The sequence below is a fragment of the Talpa europaea genome (genome assembly GCF_964194135.1).
Source record: "Talpa europaea genome assembly, chromosome: 6".
In the NCBI taxonomy this organism is placed as follows: domain Eukaryota; kingdom Metazoa; phylum Chordata; class Mammalia; order Eulipotyphla; family Talpidae; genus Talpa; species Talpa europaea.
Window position 1 is genome coordinate 132,655,766 of NC_140072.1, and position 22,061 is coordinate 132,677,826.

Here is a 22,061-nt window from a genome sequence, read left to right on the forward strand (position 1 = left end):
CTGACAGCTCTGCCTCTCCTGCTACATTAATGCCTCCTTTTATCTGATTCTAACACCCTCTTAATACAGTGCCTTGTCATTTCTTTCCACTCTGACAATACTTCCCCAGGGCTAGAAGGGAGGACCATGAGATTGCTCTGCTACAGAGAAGCACTGACAACTTCTTCACAGTGATAAAGGTGACAAAGTGACCCTCTGGTGCCCATCTCATGACAAAGTCACCCCGACTCCGCATTGCCCATTTGGGCCAAGTCATTCACCCACCACTATGCCCACACTCTCTATCTCCTCCAAAAGCCAACTCCCAAAGCCAACTCCCAGAGCTTGGCCTCTGCTTAGAATCCCAGGTATATTCCTGAATTCCAGGTATATTCCTGAATTCCAGGTATATTCTATAGTTCTTGGCTTCTTGCACTTTATACTTAAATTAATTCTAAGCTACGACAGTATTGAAAACAAAGAACAGTCAAAAATCAAGTATCCAGAACATATGTAAGAACAAGACAAACAATCCAAGAGGAAAATGGGCAAAGCTTCTGAACTGGCAACACACAGAAGAAAAAATCTGATTGTCTGATGAACACATGAGAAGATGCTTAATCTGGTTAAAATCCTCTCTAGTTATTAGAAAACTATAGAAGTACCTTGTCATACCCACTTACTTGCCAACAATTTGAAAGCTGGATGATATCAAATATTGACAGACTGAACAGGCCACAGACACACTGGCAATGCCAGTGGAATTCGAGAGTGATTCCAAAATACCTGTTGAAAATAAAAATGTGCACAGCTGGCCCTTCTATGTACAAATATCTATTCCAGAGAACCGTTCACACTGAGGGCAAGGAGACTCGTGCAAGCAAGGACATTTAATTCTCTGATGTTCGTAATCATGCTTAGAAAGAAGATGTCATGGTTTATAAATGATGAAATAAAATGTGGGCTAGAAGCACTGTTTACAATAGCTAAGCTTTGGAAACAGCCCAAATGCCCAAAAATAGATGACTGGATCAAGAAGATGTGGTACATATATACCATGGAATATTACTCAGCATTCAAAAAAGATAAACACATGCAATTTGCAGCAACATGGATGGCGCTGGAAGGGATCATGCTCAGCGAAATAAGCCAAAAAGAAAAAGAAAAATACCGGATGGTCTCACTCATAGCAGGAATCTAGAAAACTTAAATAAGGGATCAGGAAAAAGAATAACTATAAGAAAGTGAAAATCAAAATCAACAAAAAACTATGAACCAGAGACACTTTTTGGGGGGTGGGGGCCGGGAGGGGAGGGATTGGGGTCAGAATGGGGCATGTGCAGTTGTATGGGGGAATATAAAAATAAAATTTATTATTTAATTTAAAAAATAAATAAAATGTGGGCTAGAGTGAAAAGTTATGTACCTGCTAAACTATATGAAACAAACATGCCTGTGACTGAACACATCATGTACAATCTCTGTACACACCATAGGAGGAGGAGTTTGTTTATTTTATTTTATTTTTTGGTAGAGGAGCTTAACATCTGAAAGGATACAGTTCAAAACTCGTGTTATCTTAGAGATCCTGGAAAAGGAAATCAACATTGAACTATGTCACCCCAAAATAAAACAACTTGCTGACTTAATATTTTTTTAAAAAATATTTTTTCTTAGGTAATTGACTTGTTTTAATTCAAGAAAGATGAATTGTGAGATATGCTCTTTATGACTAAAGTTTTATAGAACTCTTCATTGTACAAGTCAAACACACAGAACAAATATAATACCCATTCACAGGTTATAATTCACTATCAGGACAATGCATATTTACCCCAGGGAATTTATCTTTTAAATGACATGGTCTTGGTATCCATTGGCTGGGTCTTGTCTCGTCGAGTATGTACGTGTATGTATAACATGTGAAATACAGGAAAATCCACATGAATAGATTTATAATTGTATCCTGCAATTTGTCACAGAATATAAATCAAGTGACAATGTGCAAATAAACATTATACAAAGCAAAATAATGCAAATGATAAAAACAGGAATGATAGTGTGTTTAGTTGACAAAGTACAACATACATTTAAAATATGTAACATACTTGCAAAGCTACTAAATAACTTCATGGGCATCAGTATAAATTCTCTACTTTGAAGTATGGTTTTCTAGCAATTCCCAAAGAGGAACAGTGATTTAAAATATATTTTCAGCCCATTAATTCAGTTTCTTAAATAGATTATCAAAGAAAACATCTGTTTTATGTCTGATGTGCCTTTTATTTGAAGTCTAATATATCTTAGCAGGAGTCTGGAATTGATAATTTAATGTATTTTGTTTTATCCTTAATTTCTGTGATTTGTGATTTATATAGAAACCATCTGTTTAAACTGTATAAAATTATTGAAAATAATTTAAATATCTTTAAGTATATTTTAAAAGGTAAGTGTTTTGCTGAATAAATTTAAAAAATTCTAAAAATGTACTCCAAGAAAATAACAAGCACGCTTTACCATCTCTAACAATTTCTTGTAATGCAATGATATTGTGATTCCATTTTGTAAATTTTTACTTGATATATGACAGTTTACTATTAGTTATATCAGACTACCAAACACTAGCCAGCTGATAACTTAGAATAGTAGGCACTACAGAGAGAATTATAAATAAGAAACTTGCCAATTTTCTTAGCAGATGACAAGGCTTAATTAGATCATAATTACAGACCTCAGCCATTTGTCTTAACTGGAATAAATAACTCTGCATTGTCAAGATTTGCCAAACAAATTACAAAGGAAATAGCATAATCTGTACTCAATACTCCCAAGAACAATGCAATGTGACTTTACGAATTCAGCAAAAGGACAAACAGTCCTGTTCTTGTTCCATCTATTTCAAATTCATTTTTTTAAGACTATATTTCCTTAATGCATGATGATTGTTTCAGGTGAATAATTTAAGAAATAATACCTGTAACTCAGTCACCTATGTGGTCATCACTTTGTAATGTATATCAAGCCTTTGTGCTTACACCTTAAACATACACCAAGTTAAATATCTATTATATCTCAACAAAGCTAGGGAAAATCCCCCCAAAATGAAAATTAGCATCTCGAAGTATTAATTTAAGTGAAGGAGTAGAACATAAAGTCTCCTGTGTAAATGTTACCTACTACCTACAGACTTACCAGTTCAATTACTGGTTAGAATTCATAATCTATGGAAACAGAGCTTTAGAAAATGAGCCTTCTCTATTTGGACTTAAATCTTCACAGAATACTTTGGACTGTTGCTCCAGACTGAGACCCGTCCCTGCCCCAGAAGCTGCTTCCCTGCCCCAATCTCAGTGTCTGTGCCAGGAGATGGAGGGGCTCACCATCACACCTGGAACTGATGTGCCTTTCAGGTGACATTTCTCACACGTGAGAGCTGGCTCCCCGGTAGCTTTTCCATGTGTGAATAAACAGAAAGAACAGCCCCAAAATGGCCTCCCTTATGCTGCATCTCCACCCAGACTTAACACCTAACCTCACAGCAGTTTCAAGCTCTCCCAAAAGTATAATCCTAAACCAATCAGGAGTTTCTCCCTCAGCACCAATGATGTCATCTGCATGATAAGAGTCAGGGCTTGTACCTGAGGAAGATGGCTTTATCTGAAATCATCTTTTCTTTTGCTAATAACCTTGTCTGTACCTAGGTGAATGCTGGCAGATTTGTGAATCCTTTGTTTAACAAAGGCAATTAGATCTCTAAATTTGTGAATCTTGGTTTTCACACATGAAAGACTCCTTTATTTCAACTTTACCTTGTGTCAGGTTCGTAATCACCACTGTTTTTTAAATAATGTCGCTCTGTTCAAACACAGATTTTTTTATTTGACACATGAGCATTAGAGTTGCCTAGGAAACATATTTACATTATGTCTAGGTAATTTCTGATTAGGGTTTATAAAATTAAATATTTTTTGCTTATTTGCTACAGCACTTCTATGGAGGGTGAAAGCATTTGAATATTTGCTACAATTAATATTAAGAAGATTAAGGACTCCAAATCTTAACCCATCAAAATTATTCTCAGTGCTCAATAACTTCCATTGCTTATTGACAGTCAGTTCTCACTCTTTTATGTTTTGGCTTTACACAAAGTAACTACCAAGGCACTATCTTAACCACTTCACAGAGGCTGGTATTATAATTCAGCAGAAAAAAGGAATAAAAATATCAATACTGAAGAGGGATCTCCGTGAAAATAAAAACTCCTATAAATATATACCTCCTCACCAAAATTTAAGGATTAATGCTGAAAATGCAGAAACCCTCTTTTTGAATGTGCAATAGACATGCAGTCACATCAAATGAGAACCAATTCATCATATGAAAATTCTAAAACTATTTTAAGAAACAAGACTTTAGGTCAATTTGTCAGACTAAGCTTACTTAGAAACTTCCTTCCTACATCCTCTCTACCCCATGCCCATCCATCAACACAGTGAGACAAATAAAGAGAATAAATTAGACCTAAACTGACCCAGTGATCAGAAGAGGTAAGAGAACATGGAATCTGAGGTGTGACCATGCCCTGAAGTGAGGCTGGATGCAGTTCATCCCCCTAAGAACGGGGTGGGGCTTGTGCTGTCCTGGCAGAAGGAGGAGCTGGGGTGCTCCCTACAGTCCTGGGAGGCTGATATGCTCAGTTAAGGTGTGCTTGCAAAACTGGGAGGTTCACAAAGGGTTGCTCTGCATTTTAAAAGGTGACCGCAAGAACTTGCCCTCCAGCCCAGGCAAACAGAGCTGCTTAACTTCTATACAGATCCTCGAGTGGCACAAGAATCTCCTAAGAGAAAGGGATCCCAGACTTGGGCCAACCAAAGTGTATAGTTCAGATTACACTGTCTCCACAGTGCAAATAATTCAAGGATCTCTCCTTCTCCAAGTCACAAAAATAACATGAGGATTAATGCAGGATAGTTGATAGTCCTGTAATTTCAACAAACAAACCCATAAGATAGAGGATAGAGAAGCAATGTTTAATGGGTTTTCAGAAAATAAAGAATAAGAGTGGAAAATAGATATGACTTGAAAAGAAGATACTAAAAGAAGCTCCAGAAAAAAAATAAACACAAAACATAAATCTTATATGACAAAAGTGGGTCCTGAGCAGGCAAAAAATTAAAGATCCATGCTTATTTATAATAAAGACAGAGCATAAATCTTAAAATCTGCCAGATAAAATACTATTTCAAAAAAGAGAAAAAACACAAAGTCAAAATCAGAAATTAAAAAAAAATTACAATTAGAATCACAGGAAGGTCATTACCAGCAATAACAGATTCCACAGGATACAAAGCAATCATTTCAATGTTGGCAGCGGTGGGGGAGGGGGGCAGAAATAAATGTCAACCAAGAATTCTATACTCAGTCAAGCTATGGATCAAAAATAATATAAATGAAAGACATTTTCAGAAAAGTGCATAAGCAGCAGGGATACTGATGTGGAATTACATGAAGGTAGCACATAATCCATGTGTGTGTGTATATTTAACAAAAGTGTAACTCTTATCTTTTCCAAGATCAGACCTGTCTGAGCAGTCAGGCAGATTACATAAATGTGAGGAATGTTGAATATAAGGCAATTGGGAAATGAGACTTGAGGACAATGGGAGTGTTCACACTTCATTTTAACATTTTCATATTCAAAAAAACTTTGAAGAGAGTGTTTGCACACACCTGGGCAGGCACCACTGTACCTGGCACTGGGCTATAAGATCAACCCCAAGTTCAAGTCTTTCTTCTGACTTTATTTGCCTTCCTTTCTTATTATCTGCATACATATGTATTTTAACATGCCTGCCCAAGAGAGGAACTTGGCTATATTTACTTACATTATTGTATCTCAGTGACAGTATCCTTGGCATGGAGTAAATGCATAACATTGGCGGAATACATTATTTATGAATACATCTCATTTTCTGCCTATTATGAGAATGCATCTCATATTCTTATAAAAACAGGAATACATTCATTTTTCCCTTATGAAGATATAAATATGATCAATCATAATCTTTACAGCAACAATGATGGTAGTTGTTATTTTTGTTTTAATAGTGACAGTCAATACTTATTAGGCATTTACTGCTAATTCTACCACATTTACTTGATTGAATTTAGTTATTTATTTTAGCATATGCAATATGTTTAGTATCTTCAGCATATATTGCTTTTATGATCCCTGGATCCCACATCCTAAGGCTTTGAGAGCCCAGGCATTGAGGAGGATGCAGGGGGAGAGGGAAAATTGCCATCAGCACGGGTGCCATCTTGTTTCTCACAGCGCCAAGGAGCTCAGGTTAGAAATACCTCAGCCTGGAGAGCTTTGTTCTCACAGGAAAAGGCCCTGTACCTGGAGGCACAGTTTTGCTAAGCAGAGTTCAAGTATTAGGAGAAGCCACCCCAGGAGAGGAACGGGTCAGCCTTCCCTGGCCTGAAGGAAAAGCTGGTCAGTGCTTTCCTAAGTGACATGATTTTTTAAAAAAGATTTATTTATTTATGCATATAAGAGCTAGGGTATAGGCCAGAGGTGCAGGATGGTGAGAGGTTCCAGCAGAGACAGAGTGGGAGCAGAACAGGTGGATTGATTGAAATACACTGCTGAGGGGAGCAGCAGGCGAGACAGGAGAGGTCTGCTATGGCATGTAGGTCAGCTCCCTGGCTGGGGATTGAATTTGTGCTGCAGTGGCTGCTAATAACTTCACAGTGCTTGCGCCACCAGGGAGACCCAACGCGATTCCTTTTGGCTCGAACTGATTAGTTGATAAAATTAACTTAGCTTCATGGACTTCCAAGGAACTATGTCCTATTGATTGCCAGTACCACAGGAAACATTTCCTTCACTATCAGTACAAGCTGGTGTTTACATTCGTTACACATGAATGTCTGGTCTCATGTGAAAGTCACTTCATTTCTAATGAACAATGAACTCAAAAGTTCGAGTTGTTTTTGAATTTTATTTAAATTTCATTTATAAAGTTTCCATAGAACGTTTATTCAAAAAGTTGACCTATTTAATAAAAAGTTCTTCTAGGCCTGATCAACCAGTCCTCAGGAATACGGTGAGCTTGCTGAGTTAGCAAAGTCATCACAGGAAGTACAGGAGGTTCTGCCTCTACCTGAGGCATGTAGGAGCTAGTGGGTTATTAGAAAGACGGCCCTCCCTGGTGGTGAAAAGGGTTAAGCACAGCACTGTGAAGCAATCTGCAGTCTCTAGAGCATGAGTTCGATCCCTGGCCAGCCAGGGAGCTACCCACATGGCACAGCAGACCTCTCCTGTCTCACCCGCTGCTCCTCTCAGCAGTGTATTTCAGTCAGCCTGTTCTGCTCCCCTCTCTCTCTGGTGAATCCTCTCACCCCCCACACCTCTGACCTGTATTTATGTATGCATAAATAAATAAAAATAAAAAAAGAAGACAAAACACACACCAGGGATAAGACACATCCATGCCCCACGTATAAGCACTACACACACAACACAAAAACACACTACACATGCTCAACTATACACACAAATATACACTGAACAACATGTTAACTTTCACACACAAATCTTATTGTCTGAGTTCAGACAGAGGGAGACATTTTGATGGTCAGCTGGTCAGCAGGGAGGTGAGCAGTCACGGGAAGGTGAGGCATGGGGCCAGTTCAAATAGGGGGAATGTTCAAGAATGAGACAAAGGTAGCCAAGGGAAGACACAGAACACACCAAGTATTATTTTATGACACTAGAGTATGATTCTATAACACTAGAGTATTATTTTACTTCAATACTTACATAGAAAAAAATACCTCACACTTCCCAAAACCCACTCAGACACTGTAAGGCAGGCTGTGAATCCTTACAGTCCTTTGTGATATGAGGCCCCAGTTACTTATTATGTTAAAAATGTGCATACCCTTTGACCCCGACATTGCTCCGGGAATCTATTAGGAAGAACACCCACTCCTGTGGCACACGAAGTGTGTGCCTGAGTGTGTACACGTTCAATACAGAATTACTGGCTACAGCGAAACGCTGAAACACTGAAAATCACATCAATGTCTATCAGCTAGGAAGCAAAATTTTTTGATTTAATACCAGGAAAGTAATGAGGATGAAGGAAAGGCTGGAATTACATAAGGCAGAATTCATGTCTATGTTTCAGTAATCTCCTATTGTTTTGAAATTTATTTTTATTACTTTATTATCTTTACAATCTACAAACACTTAAAATATTAGTATAAACATGCTAATTTCTTGGAAACATGGTATTTTCGATAACTATTGTCTTCTATGAGATAATATCACCAAAAAGTCATTTCTCTTTGCCCTGGTAATTCCACTTTGCAGATTCTTTCTTTTGTTGGTCCATGAAAAGTTGCTCTAGCAACTCTAACCCATCAACCCAACTCCCTTCTCTAACCCATCAACAAGAACCCTGAACACGTGACCTCCAAAAGTGGGACCCTCTTTTAAAAATAATGTCTACAATTTCTATTTTTAAAACCCCTTTCTTCCAAATATCTGGATATATGTGCTTATGTAACTGTGGTTTAAATAAGTTGGTGACCCTGTTTTGGGTGTCTACTGACACTCAAAATCTTAGCTCCTTAGATGTCCCCAGCACACAGGCTGCATCGCTCTCCACGGGCCTGGGGGGCCGCATGCCCAGATTTTGGCAAAGCCTTTCTCAACCATTTCTCTTATGGAAGTTTCATGATCTCATCCTCTGTTTAACAAAAATACGTCAGTTTTCCTGGTTCCACAATAAAGAAATTCTCTCAGAGAGTAAGTACAGAACTATCAAAGCTGTAAGGAAGCACTTCCAGTTGCTTCTATCCCCTTAGATCCCCCTTTTATGTGTATTTTCATAAAAATCAATAAGTAATTCCAAGGGTGATGCTAAACATAAAGATTAATGTGGGGAAAACAAGCCTTTGCTGCTTTTTCACCCAGTATTATAAATCTCAGTTACATATTTTACAAATTAGTCTTTGCTGTGGCTTTTCTGCAAGTGCAATAAAAATGTACATTCTGCAATAAATCATAGTTATGGATAAGCAATAATTTTCTATTTACTTGTAAGATTTTCATCTGATATCACATATGGCAACATGAAATATGGTTTAACAGGATTTAAATCTGATGAATCAATAGCAGTGTCATCAGCAAAGTTTAATTTACATTCTACTATGATTTGAATAAAAGTAATTTTCTTTCATTGCATTGTATGTCCATATCACATGTAATAAGAAATTTAAAAAGAGAATACCACCAGAAAAAAATCCTCTATTAAAACTGAAACAATAGCTCTGTGTAGGCAGATGCATTGTCAATTCTACTGCAGGAAGATACGGGAGTGATTCTAACCATAGAACAGTGCAGTGATGAAAATAATCATTGATGTTATTTTTCATCCATATGTAATAAAACTGCTCATGATTCACACAGAGTTGAGTCTGTATCTTGTAGCCAACGCTACCCAAAATCAGCAGGCAAAAATGCCACAGAAGTAAAGCTAGAATATATTTTCCCTTGGAAAAAAATGCCAGTTCCAAATTTCAGTCTCCACAATAACCTCCTTCAAAAGTGTCTTGGGAGTAGTATAGGAGAAGCTAGCAGGCTGAAGTCTACTCTACTTTAAATTGCTCATTTTCCTGAAAGGCCTAATTAAATTAACATTGCCAGACAAAAATTTACAAATACTGTAAGTCGTGACTTTAAATGATATTTACATCCAAAAGCCACATTTTAACAAGTGTGACACTGCTGACACAGGGTTTTACTACCTACTATTTTAAGGACGCTTTATATTTTTATTGATGGACTAATTTTCTTGTTGTCACATGTATAATAAAGCAATTAATCTAATATGCATTTTGAAAATCACTTGAAATAAAATTGTTGCCTTATGTGTGGTATTTAGAAAGCAAATTCATACATATATGCAGGGGGAGAGGGAGTAAATTCAAATACACAGGAAAAATAAACATGGAGTTATAAATTACATAAAGCAAACACATTTATTACAATGGAATTTCTAATTTAGTTCAAATAAGTGTGCACTTGACTAGAATACACCAGATGCCTTATTTTTTTCTTGCTTTCAATGTTCTCTCCCACATCTTTAGTCTCTATATTTTTGCTGCCATTGCCACCAGTCCTTCCTTGACCAAATGTCTACAGCCCACTGAATTCTCTTGTAAAACTCACTGCCTCCCATGCATATTCCTTTTACATTTAGATTCTGACATACAAGTCATATTTGACATATATGATATACCAACACTCATTCCCGTAGTATGGGAGGAGCTAGATTTGAAGTCAGAGACCACCCTGAGGGGTCTTCCATTTGCAGTGGACGCCACTCTCCCTCATGCTCATTGCGCTGTCCTGCAGAATTCAGGACAGGAGGAGGCAAGACAGACATTCTTGGAGGACATTCTCCTCCAAGAAGAGGGAAACACCCACCTCCCAGATAATGCCGAGCCTGGAGCCAAGGACCAAGACATTGCCCTTAGCACTCCGGGCAGCAAGTCAGCCTCTCCTATGCTTCACTTATCACTTTGGGATAATGCCACCTGGTGAGTTTATTTTGAGGATTATAAACACAATGGATGGAAAACCTTTTGCCTGGTGCCAGATACATAATAAGCAATTGAGAAATGATAGCAGTGGTGGCCACAAGTAATGACAGTAATTACAATAATAAAGACTGCCTCTTGGACAATGAGTCACTATAAGAACATAGTGTTTGTCATTTCCTGACTTTATCTTTGATTATTATAAGTAAAGAATTGGGAAAATAGTCTATTACAGATGACCCACATAATATTAAGAATATGTATAATTTAAGAGCATGTGTTAGTTATTTTCAGAATGCCCTGTTCACAGTTTTATCTTGCTTTTGGGCTTCATTTCTCTGATATAAATTATTTCAATTAGATTGAGGTTATTCTAATTTTTTTTATTTGGGCTTTTGTCTTTTATTCTTAGGATTCTAAAGAATAATAACAGGAAAAAAAGCCTGATATCTATTTAGTTCCTCAGTGACTTACCAAGATGCATTTAATCATTGGATAACATATATGGGGTTGTTATAGCAAATCACATGTTTTGTTTTTCACCTGTTTGTACAATGAAGGGGGAGTTCAAATCTCCACCTGAACATTTTTTTGACTCATCACCTGAGCCAACATTTTGCAGGCATGATCATGACAAGTAAATTGTCAGGTCAGTAACATTGATATTTTTTTCAGCTTCCAGTGTACTAAAGGCACAATTTTATAATATGCTGCTTATGTGTTTTGAATATTACTCACCTTTGACATCAATGTTTAGAGAATCTATGTGTCCCTCTTTCATGGAGGGGAAGGAGAGATGATGTTGGGGGTAGAAATGAAGGTTTTTTCAACGTGTGTGTGTGTGTGTGTGTGTGTGTGTGTGTGTAGCAATGTGGCTTCTGCCCAGGAATGCACAGCTGCCTACACAGGAGAGTCACCTGGAGAGCATGTGGACACTATCTCTGCCTTGGGTCACTCTCAGGAGTTGATTGAATTGGCCAGTGAGTGGTGCTTGGTAATTGGGTGCTTAAAACAGCTCCCTAGGTTGCCCCAGCATACAGCCTGATGTGAAAACCTGAACTTGAGTCTTTCCCTCATCCTGGTCAACGTGGATCGGAGGCACCAGGCCCTCACTATTGAGAGTCTATGATCTCCTCTCTCCCCCCATTGCCTGCAGGAATGAGAGGCTCCACTTTGTTTTGTGTTTGCTTATTTGTTTTTTTCTGGTTGTTTCATTCGTTTATTTGACTTTTTTTTTTAATTGAAGCAACACTGCACTGTAACATGATTTAAGTTTCAGGTATTCATTGCTGAAACTCAGCCTGTGTCTCTACTATGTTAACTTCATCGCAAAAATCTGCAAAAATCTGAGACTCCCTGTGGAGTCCCAACAAGTACCTACAGGGACTCAAATAAGGGACCATTCTGCTCCTCTAGGAATATTCATTATTTTATTTAGTTACACTGACAATCTTCTGTCTCTGTCTGAGCGCCTCAGTAGCCAGAAATCTTTCAGGAAGTTTTCTGTCAGACGCCTGTGCTCTGAAGTATGGTTTATAGTTTGAGGTTTTTCCGAATTTTAAGTAGGGAAATTGCACCTCTGTTTCTCAGTCTCCTTGCTCTCTGGCTGATTTTAGAGATGCCAGGATGTCCTTCCTCTACAATCTGATAGTAGAGACTCTAATTTTTCCACTTAATGACTCTGACTTTTAATATATTTTTAAAATCAAGTCTTTCAACATCAATATTAAATTTTAATGAGACATATAGCTACTTAATAAATTAAATTTTATAAATGAGCTGAAATTTAATGTATTGCATGATAATTTAATTAGTAAGAAAAGAAAGTGTGCTTCTTTATAATTAATCATTATTTACATATATATGTGTATATGTATATAGTACGATGCCCAAATTTATATGCACAATTAAGTACCTAATTATATTTTAAATTCTGCTGCATTAAGAAAGAGATGATCACACAGCCTAATAAGATCATTTTTTCCTAATTTTCTGGAGACCTTCCATTAAAAAACTTAGGAAAAAATCTTCTAAAATACTCTAGGATGTATCTACCTAGGTAAATAGTATTGGTAAGTAGTTTTTCATTTCAAACTAAACTATAGTGACCATTTTAAAAAATGCTGATTACAGCACAAAGTCAGCATTTCATGATCGAAGCATTAGTAACACCATGATGTTGAATTCAATCATCATTTGAGAGAAAGAAGCAAACAGACCAAATTAAGCTTGTCCAGAAAAGGAAGTTACAAGAAATACTGAGTACTACCAACAAAAACAAACAAAGCAGTGGAAAAAACATTAAGAAAACAACTTAATCCTCATTTATGGTTCTATCTTCTAATATAAACATGACTGTCACCAATGAATTCGAAAGGACTTATACTTTGTTCAGTCCTTTAGTAAATATTCATAGAAGGCTCCCAGGAATCAGGCATTTTGCAAAGCCCTGGAGACCTAAAGATGAAAAGAGAGTTTCCTATTTTCAAGAGCTTAAATCCTTGGGAGATAAAAGTGCAAATAAACTGTAAGCTGAAGTCAGATTCTTCTCTTAGTAGGCTTGGTGCTGTGAGGGCAATTTACTTCTGGAATGGGGTGTCTCAAGACTATACACTTTACAGGAAACTTCGTCTCTCAAAGGGAGTAATGGAAACCATTCAAAGTCACAGTGCAGAAAGATGAATCTGAATATAATGCAGCATTTTGAACTTAGGTACAAATGCTGCATTTAAAAGGTCAGAGTATGATTTGATTTAGCAACATGATTTTCAAAGTTTGCAGTTTCTCCTGCAAGGGCAGCCTAATGATTGCCAGCCTGTCTCTATATGTTACAGATACACCCCTGTGAAGAGGAGGCACCGTTTTCCTTGCCCCCACTTATACACAGCCACCTTGGATTACAAGTCCCAGCATGCCATGAACTGACTTCCTGAGCAGGGGAGTTACTACTGGTAGGTAACCAGGAGTGGAGCTGAGCAACCAGGTTAACCTATATAACATGGAAGGCAGGTGGGCTTTTCCAACTCTCACTTGCACCGTGATGTGTCTGGAGGAGATAATACAGAAGGAGAAATATGTAGTAGATACTTGGAGGATAGATTTGGAAAAGAGATACATTAGTGAGAGAAACAGGGAGAGGCTGTTCTTGGTCCTTGACTGAGACAATAGAAGGCATTGCCTTGACCTCAACTGTGGATTATGTGGTATATTCTGCATTTTCTCTCTCTCCTTCTGTCCCAGCATTCTGGGACCTGCCTTAGTCCTTTCATGTGGCTCCCCATCAGAAGGTACCTTAGATTTGTGGGAAGTTTTGGGATTTCAGCAGCCCCACTTCATGCCAACCATATTTGGCTGGGGACAAGGAGATGGGTAATTTTTGCGGTTTTATTTGGATATCCTTTCTTCTCTTTTATGCACACCAATTCTATCAAAAATTAATCATACTAAGAGTCTGCATGCTTTGCCTTCACACATGTGAATGACCAAATTCCTATTAGAGTGTGTTCCCCTTAATACAGACTGGGGCATCTGGATACCCTTCAGTCATGTGTGCTAACACATATAACACATAGGTAACGTCAGCGGTCCTAAAAGACAAAGCTAAAGGTTCTGACAAGTCATGCATTCTAGCCTTGCCCAGCTGCTGGGATTGCTGGAGCTTTTCTACTCAGTCTATCAAATATCTATGTCTCATTTCTCACACCACACCTGTGATTTCCTACTTATCTTGAAAGTCACTGATATAATGCTAAGAGGTTTCTGCACTTTTGAAGCTGCAAAGGATATAAGTTGATCCCAAAGCCACATACTTAGGAAAGTAGAGCAAATTGTTTCACATCTGTTGGCTTCTAAACTTTTCTGAAATAGGAGATGCAATACCCAGCTAAGGACAACAGTGGACATTCACGATGAGAACATATGGTAATATAAGAATTAGAATTCTGGGGTGCTATTTTCAAAATTCTCTTTTTAAAATACCAACTATTTGAGTTTTTCAGCTCAAGTTCAGTATTATAGTCTATCCAGTGTCTGTCGCCTTGTGGTTGAATTCATGTATCAGGGAAGTATTCCTCAATCAATGCAAGACCTTCACATGCTCTTTCTGTTACCCCAATGCCTAGCTCAGACTGCACTGCACCATCCAAGAGCTGCTACAACTGAAGGCCATGGTGGGACTGGGACTTATCAGTCATTTTCCTGCCCTGGGTTGGTCACTGGGTGGGTTCACAACAACTGCCATCCAGGGACTAGTGTTGTTGTCCCTGACTGTCAACGCCCCCACCTCCCCACTGAGATGTGAAACCACATCAGAAATCAGGAAATTGAGTTGGTTCTAAATGAGCACAAACACCGTCCTATTAGACATTGAAAGACTTTTTCTTAGCCCTGGGTAAGAGAATCTAGAATTTTCTTAAACATATCTGGGCCTTGAAATTTTAAGGAGACATTGACTTTTAAAAAATGGTGTTGATAACAATTCTCTTATGGATTGAATGCCTGTGTGACCCCCTCTTCCCAATTCCTATGTTGAAGCTCTAACTCTCCAAGGTGGTAGTATTAGAAGGTGGGGCCTTTGTGGGGCAATTAGGTTGAGATAAGCTCAGGATGGTGGGATGGGTCCCTTTACAAGAAGAGATGGAGACAGAGTATGATCTCCTGCCCCCCCCCCATCTTATAATGGTACACCTGCCATATGTAAGCCACTGAGAGTGTCCTCGCCAGAATCCAACCAAGCTGGCACCCTGATCTCAGACATTCAGCCTCCAAAATGGTAAGATACAAATTGCTGTTATTGATGCCACCCCATCTACAATATTTTGTTATGGCAGCCTGAGCAGACCAAGACAAATTTCAAAGCATAAAGTAATTGGAAGTCTATGGTTTTTGCTTCAATAACGAGACATGTGAAACTTGCATAAAATGGTAACAAATGCAATGATACCAACTAAATGGCAGATGCTGTGGTCTTTCATCACTGTGTGTAGTGGCACATTTTAGCACTTAATATGACAAGCCATGAATAGGTGTGTACACTTGTGCATGTCATACCCCTGTACCCACATTTCCCATGCATCTATTATAAAAATTGATGCATATTCATTAAGTCTTCATTAACTGTCTCCTGTTCCAGGATTGTTTTTCAGCTCTCCTGTGCCTGTCAATGCCTGGCATTCGTAGACTTACCTCGTCTCCCAGGACACTATGGGAAACCATGTGAGAGGAAACCATGTTTTGTTTATCATTGAATTAACAACCCTCATCCCAGCTCAACACTTTTAAGTGCTATAACTAGGAATCAGGATAGTCTACAAGGAGAGCTATTTAACTACATATAGACATTGCTAAAATCACATAGGCATCCACTGCATGTTATAGACTGTAAGGTGGAATAAAAGACAGTATAGGCATACAAGTAAAATTTATATCTCAGTTTCTTAACTACTATAGTCAGCCTTAATATGAAATATCAATTATACAACTATTCCCTCCATTACAAACATTGCAAAATAGAAACTGAAAACGTGCTTTACCAGTCAGACAGACCTATCTCATTAAAGCCACTGTAGCCCAGCTCTTGCCTGCTAAGTCCCAGGTCTTCCAGGTCCATGCATTTAAATCCTGGGGGGCACTGGTAGCCTTCTTCAAGCTCTGGTGAGCAGTGTGTATCTGGGATAGCTAAGCTATTCCAGGTTACATTTCTGTGAACAACACACGAAAGGGTTAGACAATTTCCACAATGGTAAAATTGATTAAGATGAAAAAAGTCTTTACTCTTCATTAATAACTGCTATTATGGACCCAGATTTAAGACTGGTGTTTTGTGGATGCATTGATAACATTCTCAAATAATACCTGACTCATATCCACAGTAGCTTTTTATACAAATAGGATTACCTTGATATTTTCTGTTGTTTTGTTTCATTTTTTGTTTTGTCTTGTCATGGAAGACCCACGCTATGCAAAGGAAGGAGTTCTTTAGATTTGCAAAGAATGTAAACTTGCCTGGAGATTCCTTTTTATTCACAAATCCTTCACTGCCCAGTGGGCACAAATTTTAGTTAACTGCTGCTAAGCACCATGAAATGATGAGAGTCATTTTCCGTATAACACAGTGAACCTTATAAATGACACTGGTCTTCTGAATTGAGAGATGTGCAGTTAGAAAGAAAGCCAGACAAATAAGGCAAGAGACAGAGGAACAAAGAAGATCACACTGAAAAGAAAGATCAGAGGTGATTTAGTGGAACGGCAAGAATACTAGGTCATCTAGGGGATGGTGATAGGACTTTTCCATCTTCCTGGAGGACAGACTGGAGATTCAGTTGATGTGGGAGGACTTGGATTTGTAGTGGCTTTTTCGGTAGACAATGGAGGTGATCACTGGCTGGTGATGGTGACTTTCCTTCTGGGCTGACCTGAGAAATAGATCTGGGCAATTTACATGGATTGTACAGAGGCTAAAGGTTTGACTAGATGGCTTGGTGAGCCTTTTCAAGCTCTGATTTTATTAGTTTTTTCACTACATCAATTTCCTAAATGGGAACCAAGCTCAGGTAGTCTCAGTGTCCCCTCAGGTTATGGCTGTATCGAGGCAGACTTGGGTCTCATCGCTTTTGTAAGACTTCGTGTATTCAACTGGGTCTGTCCTTCCCTTACATAATGTGGATTCTCTCGAGTCTGACTTCTAACTCTCTGTGGTCCTTAGTGGCTCAAGACCACTATACACACATACACACACACATACATACACACACACACACACACAAACACCATGCCTGCTGATACCTGACCCACACCTTTCTCATAGTGCCTAAAGCCTGCATTTCAGACACCTCAGCTTATTCCTCCAGGATTCAGTTAGTTGCAGGTGACCTCATGGGTGAGAGATGAGTGTGTAAGTGATTATTCCCTCCAGTCCCATTTCAAGGTGCCCCTTTGGACCCCACCTGAAAAACCAAGGGGAAGGTTCCCATTGTGGAAAGGACTACATGATTTAGGTAGACACACATCACTTACTTTCCCCCATTTTACGTTCTCTTTTTATTTTATTTTATTTTATTTTTTTTTAAATAATAAATTTTATTTTTATATTCCCCATACAATTGCAGCCCCCCCATTCTGACCCCAATCCCTCCCCTCCCGCCCCCCACCCCCCTAAAAGTGTCTCTGGTTCATAGTTTTTTGTTGATTTTGATTTTCACTTTCTTATAGTTATTCATTTTCCTGGTCCCTTATTTAAGTTTTCTAGATTCCTGCTATGAGCGAGACCATCCGGTATTTTTCTTTTTCTTTTTGGCTTATTTTGCTGAGCATGATCCCTTCCAGCGCCATCCATGTTGCTGCAAATTGCATGTGTTTATCTTTTTTGAATGCTGAGTAATATTCCATGGTGTATATGGACCACATCTTCTTGATCCAGTCATCTATCCCATTTTACGTTCTCTTATGCGGATTGAATGATCCATCTCCCCTTAAATCTGGCCAAGTGGTCCCTTCCCTTACAGCTGGATACCTGAACATTTGAACAAGCTAGAGAGGGGCTGGGACTCAGAGTTTCAGAGGAAGGTTTTCTGGGTTTGAGCCCAAGTTCTACCATTCTAAACATTTCTAAGCTCAGTTTCTTCACCCATAAGACAGGGAGAGTCATCATACCTAACAGTGAGGCTCCTATAGGGATTAAGCTAAATAATCCAGGTAATGCCTTCAGCATAGCACCAGTATGCTGCAAGAGCTCAGTAAGTACTTGTTCTAGATGCTTAGTAATCACTACAGTACCAACATGTAGCATACATCCATGCAGGTGAAAACACAGCCATGAAGAAGTGTCTAGAGAGTGGGAGGATTAGGCACTGATACTGAAAGCATTTTATTTGCAGAATTGTGCAGCTGAGGGAAAGTTTATAGATGATCGAGTTTTTCATTCACTTCAGAGAGGGAATGTTTACCAGCTCACCAAAATCAATAATTACTTTTTTATTTCCCAATACTTTAAAAAGACAATAGCAGCAGTGTCTGACTGAGAAAGTACTCTGTCTACCCGAAAACATCCCCGTTCTGCTATTTGGATAGGAAATTGGACTGTGGAGTCCAGTTCAAACTGGGCCACTTGAGCTGTGTGACTTCTCCTATCTGTGTGTCTCTGTTTCTTCAGTGTAAGATGGAGGGAAAATGCCTACCTCAGGGCTGCAGAGGAAACATAATGATGTGCTCACTGCAAAGCACATAATAAAGCAGGAGCTGGTAAACAATCCACATGAGGTGTGACCTCTTGTTATTGAGTTTGAAATGCTGGTTGCCTGGATGGAAACCAGCCCTGCTGTGGGTGTGCACAGCCTCCATTTCCACATTTCTAAAGTGGAGTCAGCAATTGCCTCTACTTTGTAGAGGTGTTCCACTCATCAAATGAGTTAATGTACAACTCTCTGAATATTGCTGGGGAGAAGTTAATCATTCAATAATTGCTAACAAACATGGTTATGTGAGCATTAACCTATCAATATTAGACTATTCTTTCCTTTTTGATTGCATTTATGTTTTCTTTTATATTAGCACCGATTCTCATTTGAAGCGTGACCTTCACCAGCACAGATATATTTCTAATGTCTTCTGGCTTCAGAGGCAACAGCCCTGAAACATATTATTTTTGCCAATATCAAAGCTATTAGCAAATGCTTATCAGAGACACATTTATTAAATGACTAATTGCCCTGGAACATTTGTATCTAAAACCACACCAATAATTACCCTTCTTAAAAATTGAAAAGAGTGTTAAGAGTTTCAGAATATATAGTTAACATTTTTTCCAATTTATCAGTTAACCATAATCTACTAGACTTTACTTTTGTTAATGTTAATTATTTCTTTGCTAATTTCCTCTAAAATATCAGGATAGAACCAGAGGCCTTCTGGAATGAGGGGGGTAAATTCTTGCTCCCACTAGGCAAATACTAAATATAGAAATATAGATCATGACTCTTCCCATCATAGTATCTACTCATGCTTAAGTAGGTTTCAAGAACCGCATTTCTGTGCAGTCGGATTTCTTGAAAAAAGTATCTACTTGTTTTAATCCCCTAATTTAATTTTTGAGTCCATTTTCATGAACTCAAATCTACTACAATTGCTCTAGTTTGGTTCCGTGAGCTACATCCCATAGGGAAATTTTTAGTTGTTGTCTTTTGTGATCTCTCTGCTGCCTGTTCCACACTGTTGTTGGAGGGGAGGCAGGCAGTGGGCCTTTAAATATGTCTCTGTCCTAGTCCCCAGAATCTGTGATTATATTATTAAATGGCAAAAGGCAACAAAGGCCCACATGTAAATAAGCCCAAAAGCTCTTGAGTTGGGAGATTGTTCTGGATCTCTAGGTGGGCCTAAGCTGCAAAACTTTCCAGCTGTGGGTGGAGAGAGAGCTGTGGTAGGAAGGCACTGGCAAGGCCCACTTGCAGCTCTAAGGGTCTAGTCTCCTATTTAGCTTTGCCTTCATCCACCTCATCCTGTAGTTGGCCTTAACCATTGAGTTGCTCTGAGTGTGGTGTTGGCTTTCTTCTTTTTCAAGACCCTCTCTCCCTCTGCAATGAAACCCACTTGCATAGTTTCAAACCTGTCTCATGCTAAATGTCTTCTTAGACTGTCAGAAACACATGTTCAACTGCCAAATGGATGGTTCCACTTGGTCATACCACAAGTGCATCCAGGCTCCGTACACCCTACTCTGAACAGACTCCTTCACTGGCATTGTCTCCGAGGACACACAGAGTCATAGCACCACACCGAGTGTTGCACAAGCTTGAAATGCAGAATCTCCCTAATACTTACTTCTCCCCCAGCTCTTATAACTAACCTGCATGCCCCCCTAGATGTCTTCCATAATACCTTCGAGCTTATTCAACTCTCTCTAGCTCCATCTCTACATACACCATTCTCCAGCCTCCCAACCAGTCATCCTGCATCCACTACTAGTCCTGCTAGTGCCACAGAACACAATCGAGTGACTTTTCATAATCACAATCCTGCTTCAGATCCATCCATCAGGGGCAAATCTCGAATATAATGGACAAGATCCTGGAAGATCCGGCTCCTGACTTTATGTCCAATCACATGGGCCTCTGTCTAGGTCTTGCCAAACTCCTTCCACTTCAGGGCCTTTGCATCAGCTTGGAAGTCTCTCCTCCCATCTTTGCCTGGTAACCCCATTTTTTAGTTGTCAGGTCCCAGCCTGAATGTTGCCTTCTCAGGGGGCCCACCATAAGTTTTTGTATTGGGTTAGATTTCCTTGCTATAATTTCTCAAAACACCCTCCCTTTTTACTTCTGGAACTTGGGACACAAATAATTCAAGTTTGTGTGGTCACTGCTCATGAATGTCTTCCAGACTTGACTGCTCCTCAGAATAATCTCCAATTCCATATAGTCCTTGACACAGTCTGTGATAGTTAAATATATCTAGACTGTGATGCCCAGTTATCTGGTCAAACACCAGGCTAGCTGCTGCTGTGAAAGTATTTTTTAAGATACGATTAGCTTTTAAATCAGTAGACTTCTAGTGAAGCAGATTACTCTCCATAATATGGTGGGTCTCCTCCTACTAGCTAAAGATTTGGAGAGAAATGACTAAGATTTCCTCAAAAAGAAAGATTTTCTTTTTCAATTGCCTCTGGACTAGAGAACTCAATATCAACTCATTATCAATATTACCTGGAATTTCTAGCCTTGAAAGTTTTGTTTTTTACTACCTCCACAATCATGTGATTCCTTAAAATAACTCTTTCCACATGCTACTGGCTCTGTTTCTTTGGAAGACACTGGCTAATACAGACCGGAGGCTTAAGCATTATTTTATGAATAAATGAACTTGTCTTTCTTTCCACTATTATTTGAATCTTTGATGAATTTTTTTACTTCTTTATTTTGTAAAAGAATTGTAGAAGAAATTCTTCAACAGCTGGATCTTACTGTTTATATGTAACTTCTTAGTGTGAAACCCCGAAATAGGCATGGGTTTTCAATTTATTTAATTTCTGGCTTTAACAGTTTCCATGTTTCAAAACCAGTCCTGGAATCCCTGTGAAAAGTTAATTGTTTGTCAAAAGGCTTTAATTATCTGCCTGGCATATTTTTTAAATTCTTAACAAAATATCTTATTTACAAAAAATTTATGTAGGAGTTTGAGATCTAAGAAAACATATTGTGAGCTTGTTGCCAAAATTGTTTATAATAGTCCCCAGCAATACTTTGGGGATCTATATTTTTGTTTATTTTTTAAAATATTTATTTATTTATTTATGCATATAAGAGTGGGGGTGCAGGCCAGAGGAGCAGGCAGTTAGAGGATTCACCGAGAATAGAATGGAGAGCAGAACAGGTGGATTCACTGAAATACACTGCTGAGGGAAGCAGCAGCGAGACAGGAGAGGTCTGCTGCACTATGTGTGGGTTAGCTCCCTGGCCAGGGATTGAACTCAGGCC

At 38.7% G+C, this 22,061-nt stretch overlaps 1 protein-coding gene across 4 annotated transcripts in view; it reads right to left on the minus strand.

Moving 5' to 3' along the window:
• NALCN (sodium leak channel, non-selective) overlaps window positions 1-22,061 on the minus strand; it is a gene marked incomplete at its 3' end in the record, with an annotated part of 232,286 nt that overhangs the window by 188,582 nt on the left and 21,643 nt on the right. For all 4 annotated transcript variants that reach the window (XM_084234488.1, XM_084234487.1, XM_084234486.1 and 1 more), the window contains exon 6: window positions 16,141-16,295. In XM_084234488.1, the coding sequence (XP_084090614.1) occupies window positions 16,141-16,295 (155 nt within the window). The remainder of the gene's footprint in view (window positions 1-16,140; window positions 16,296-22,061) is intronic.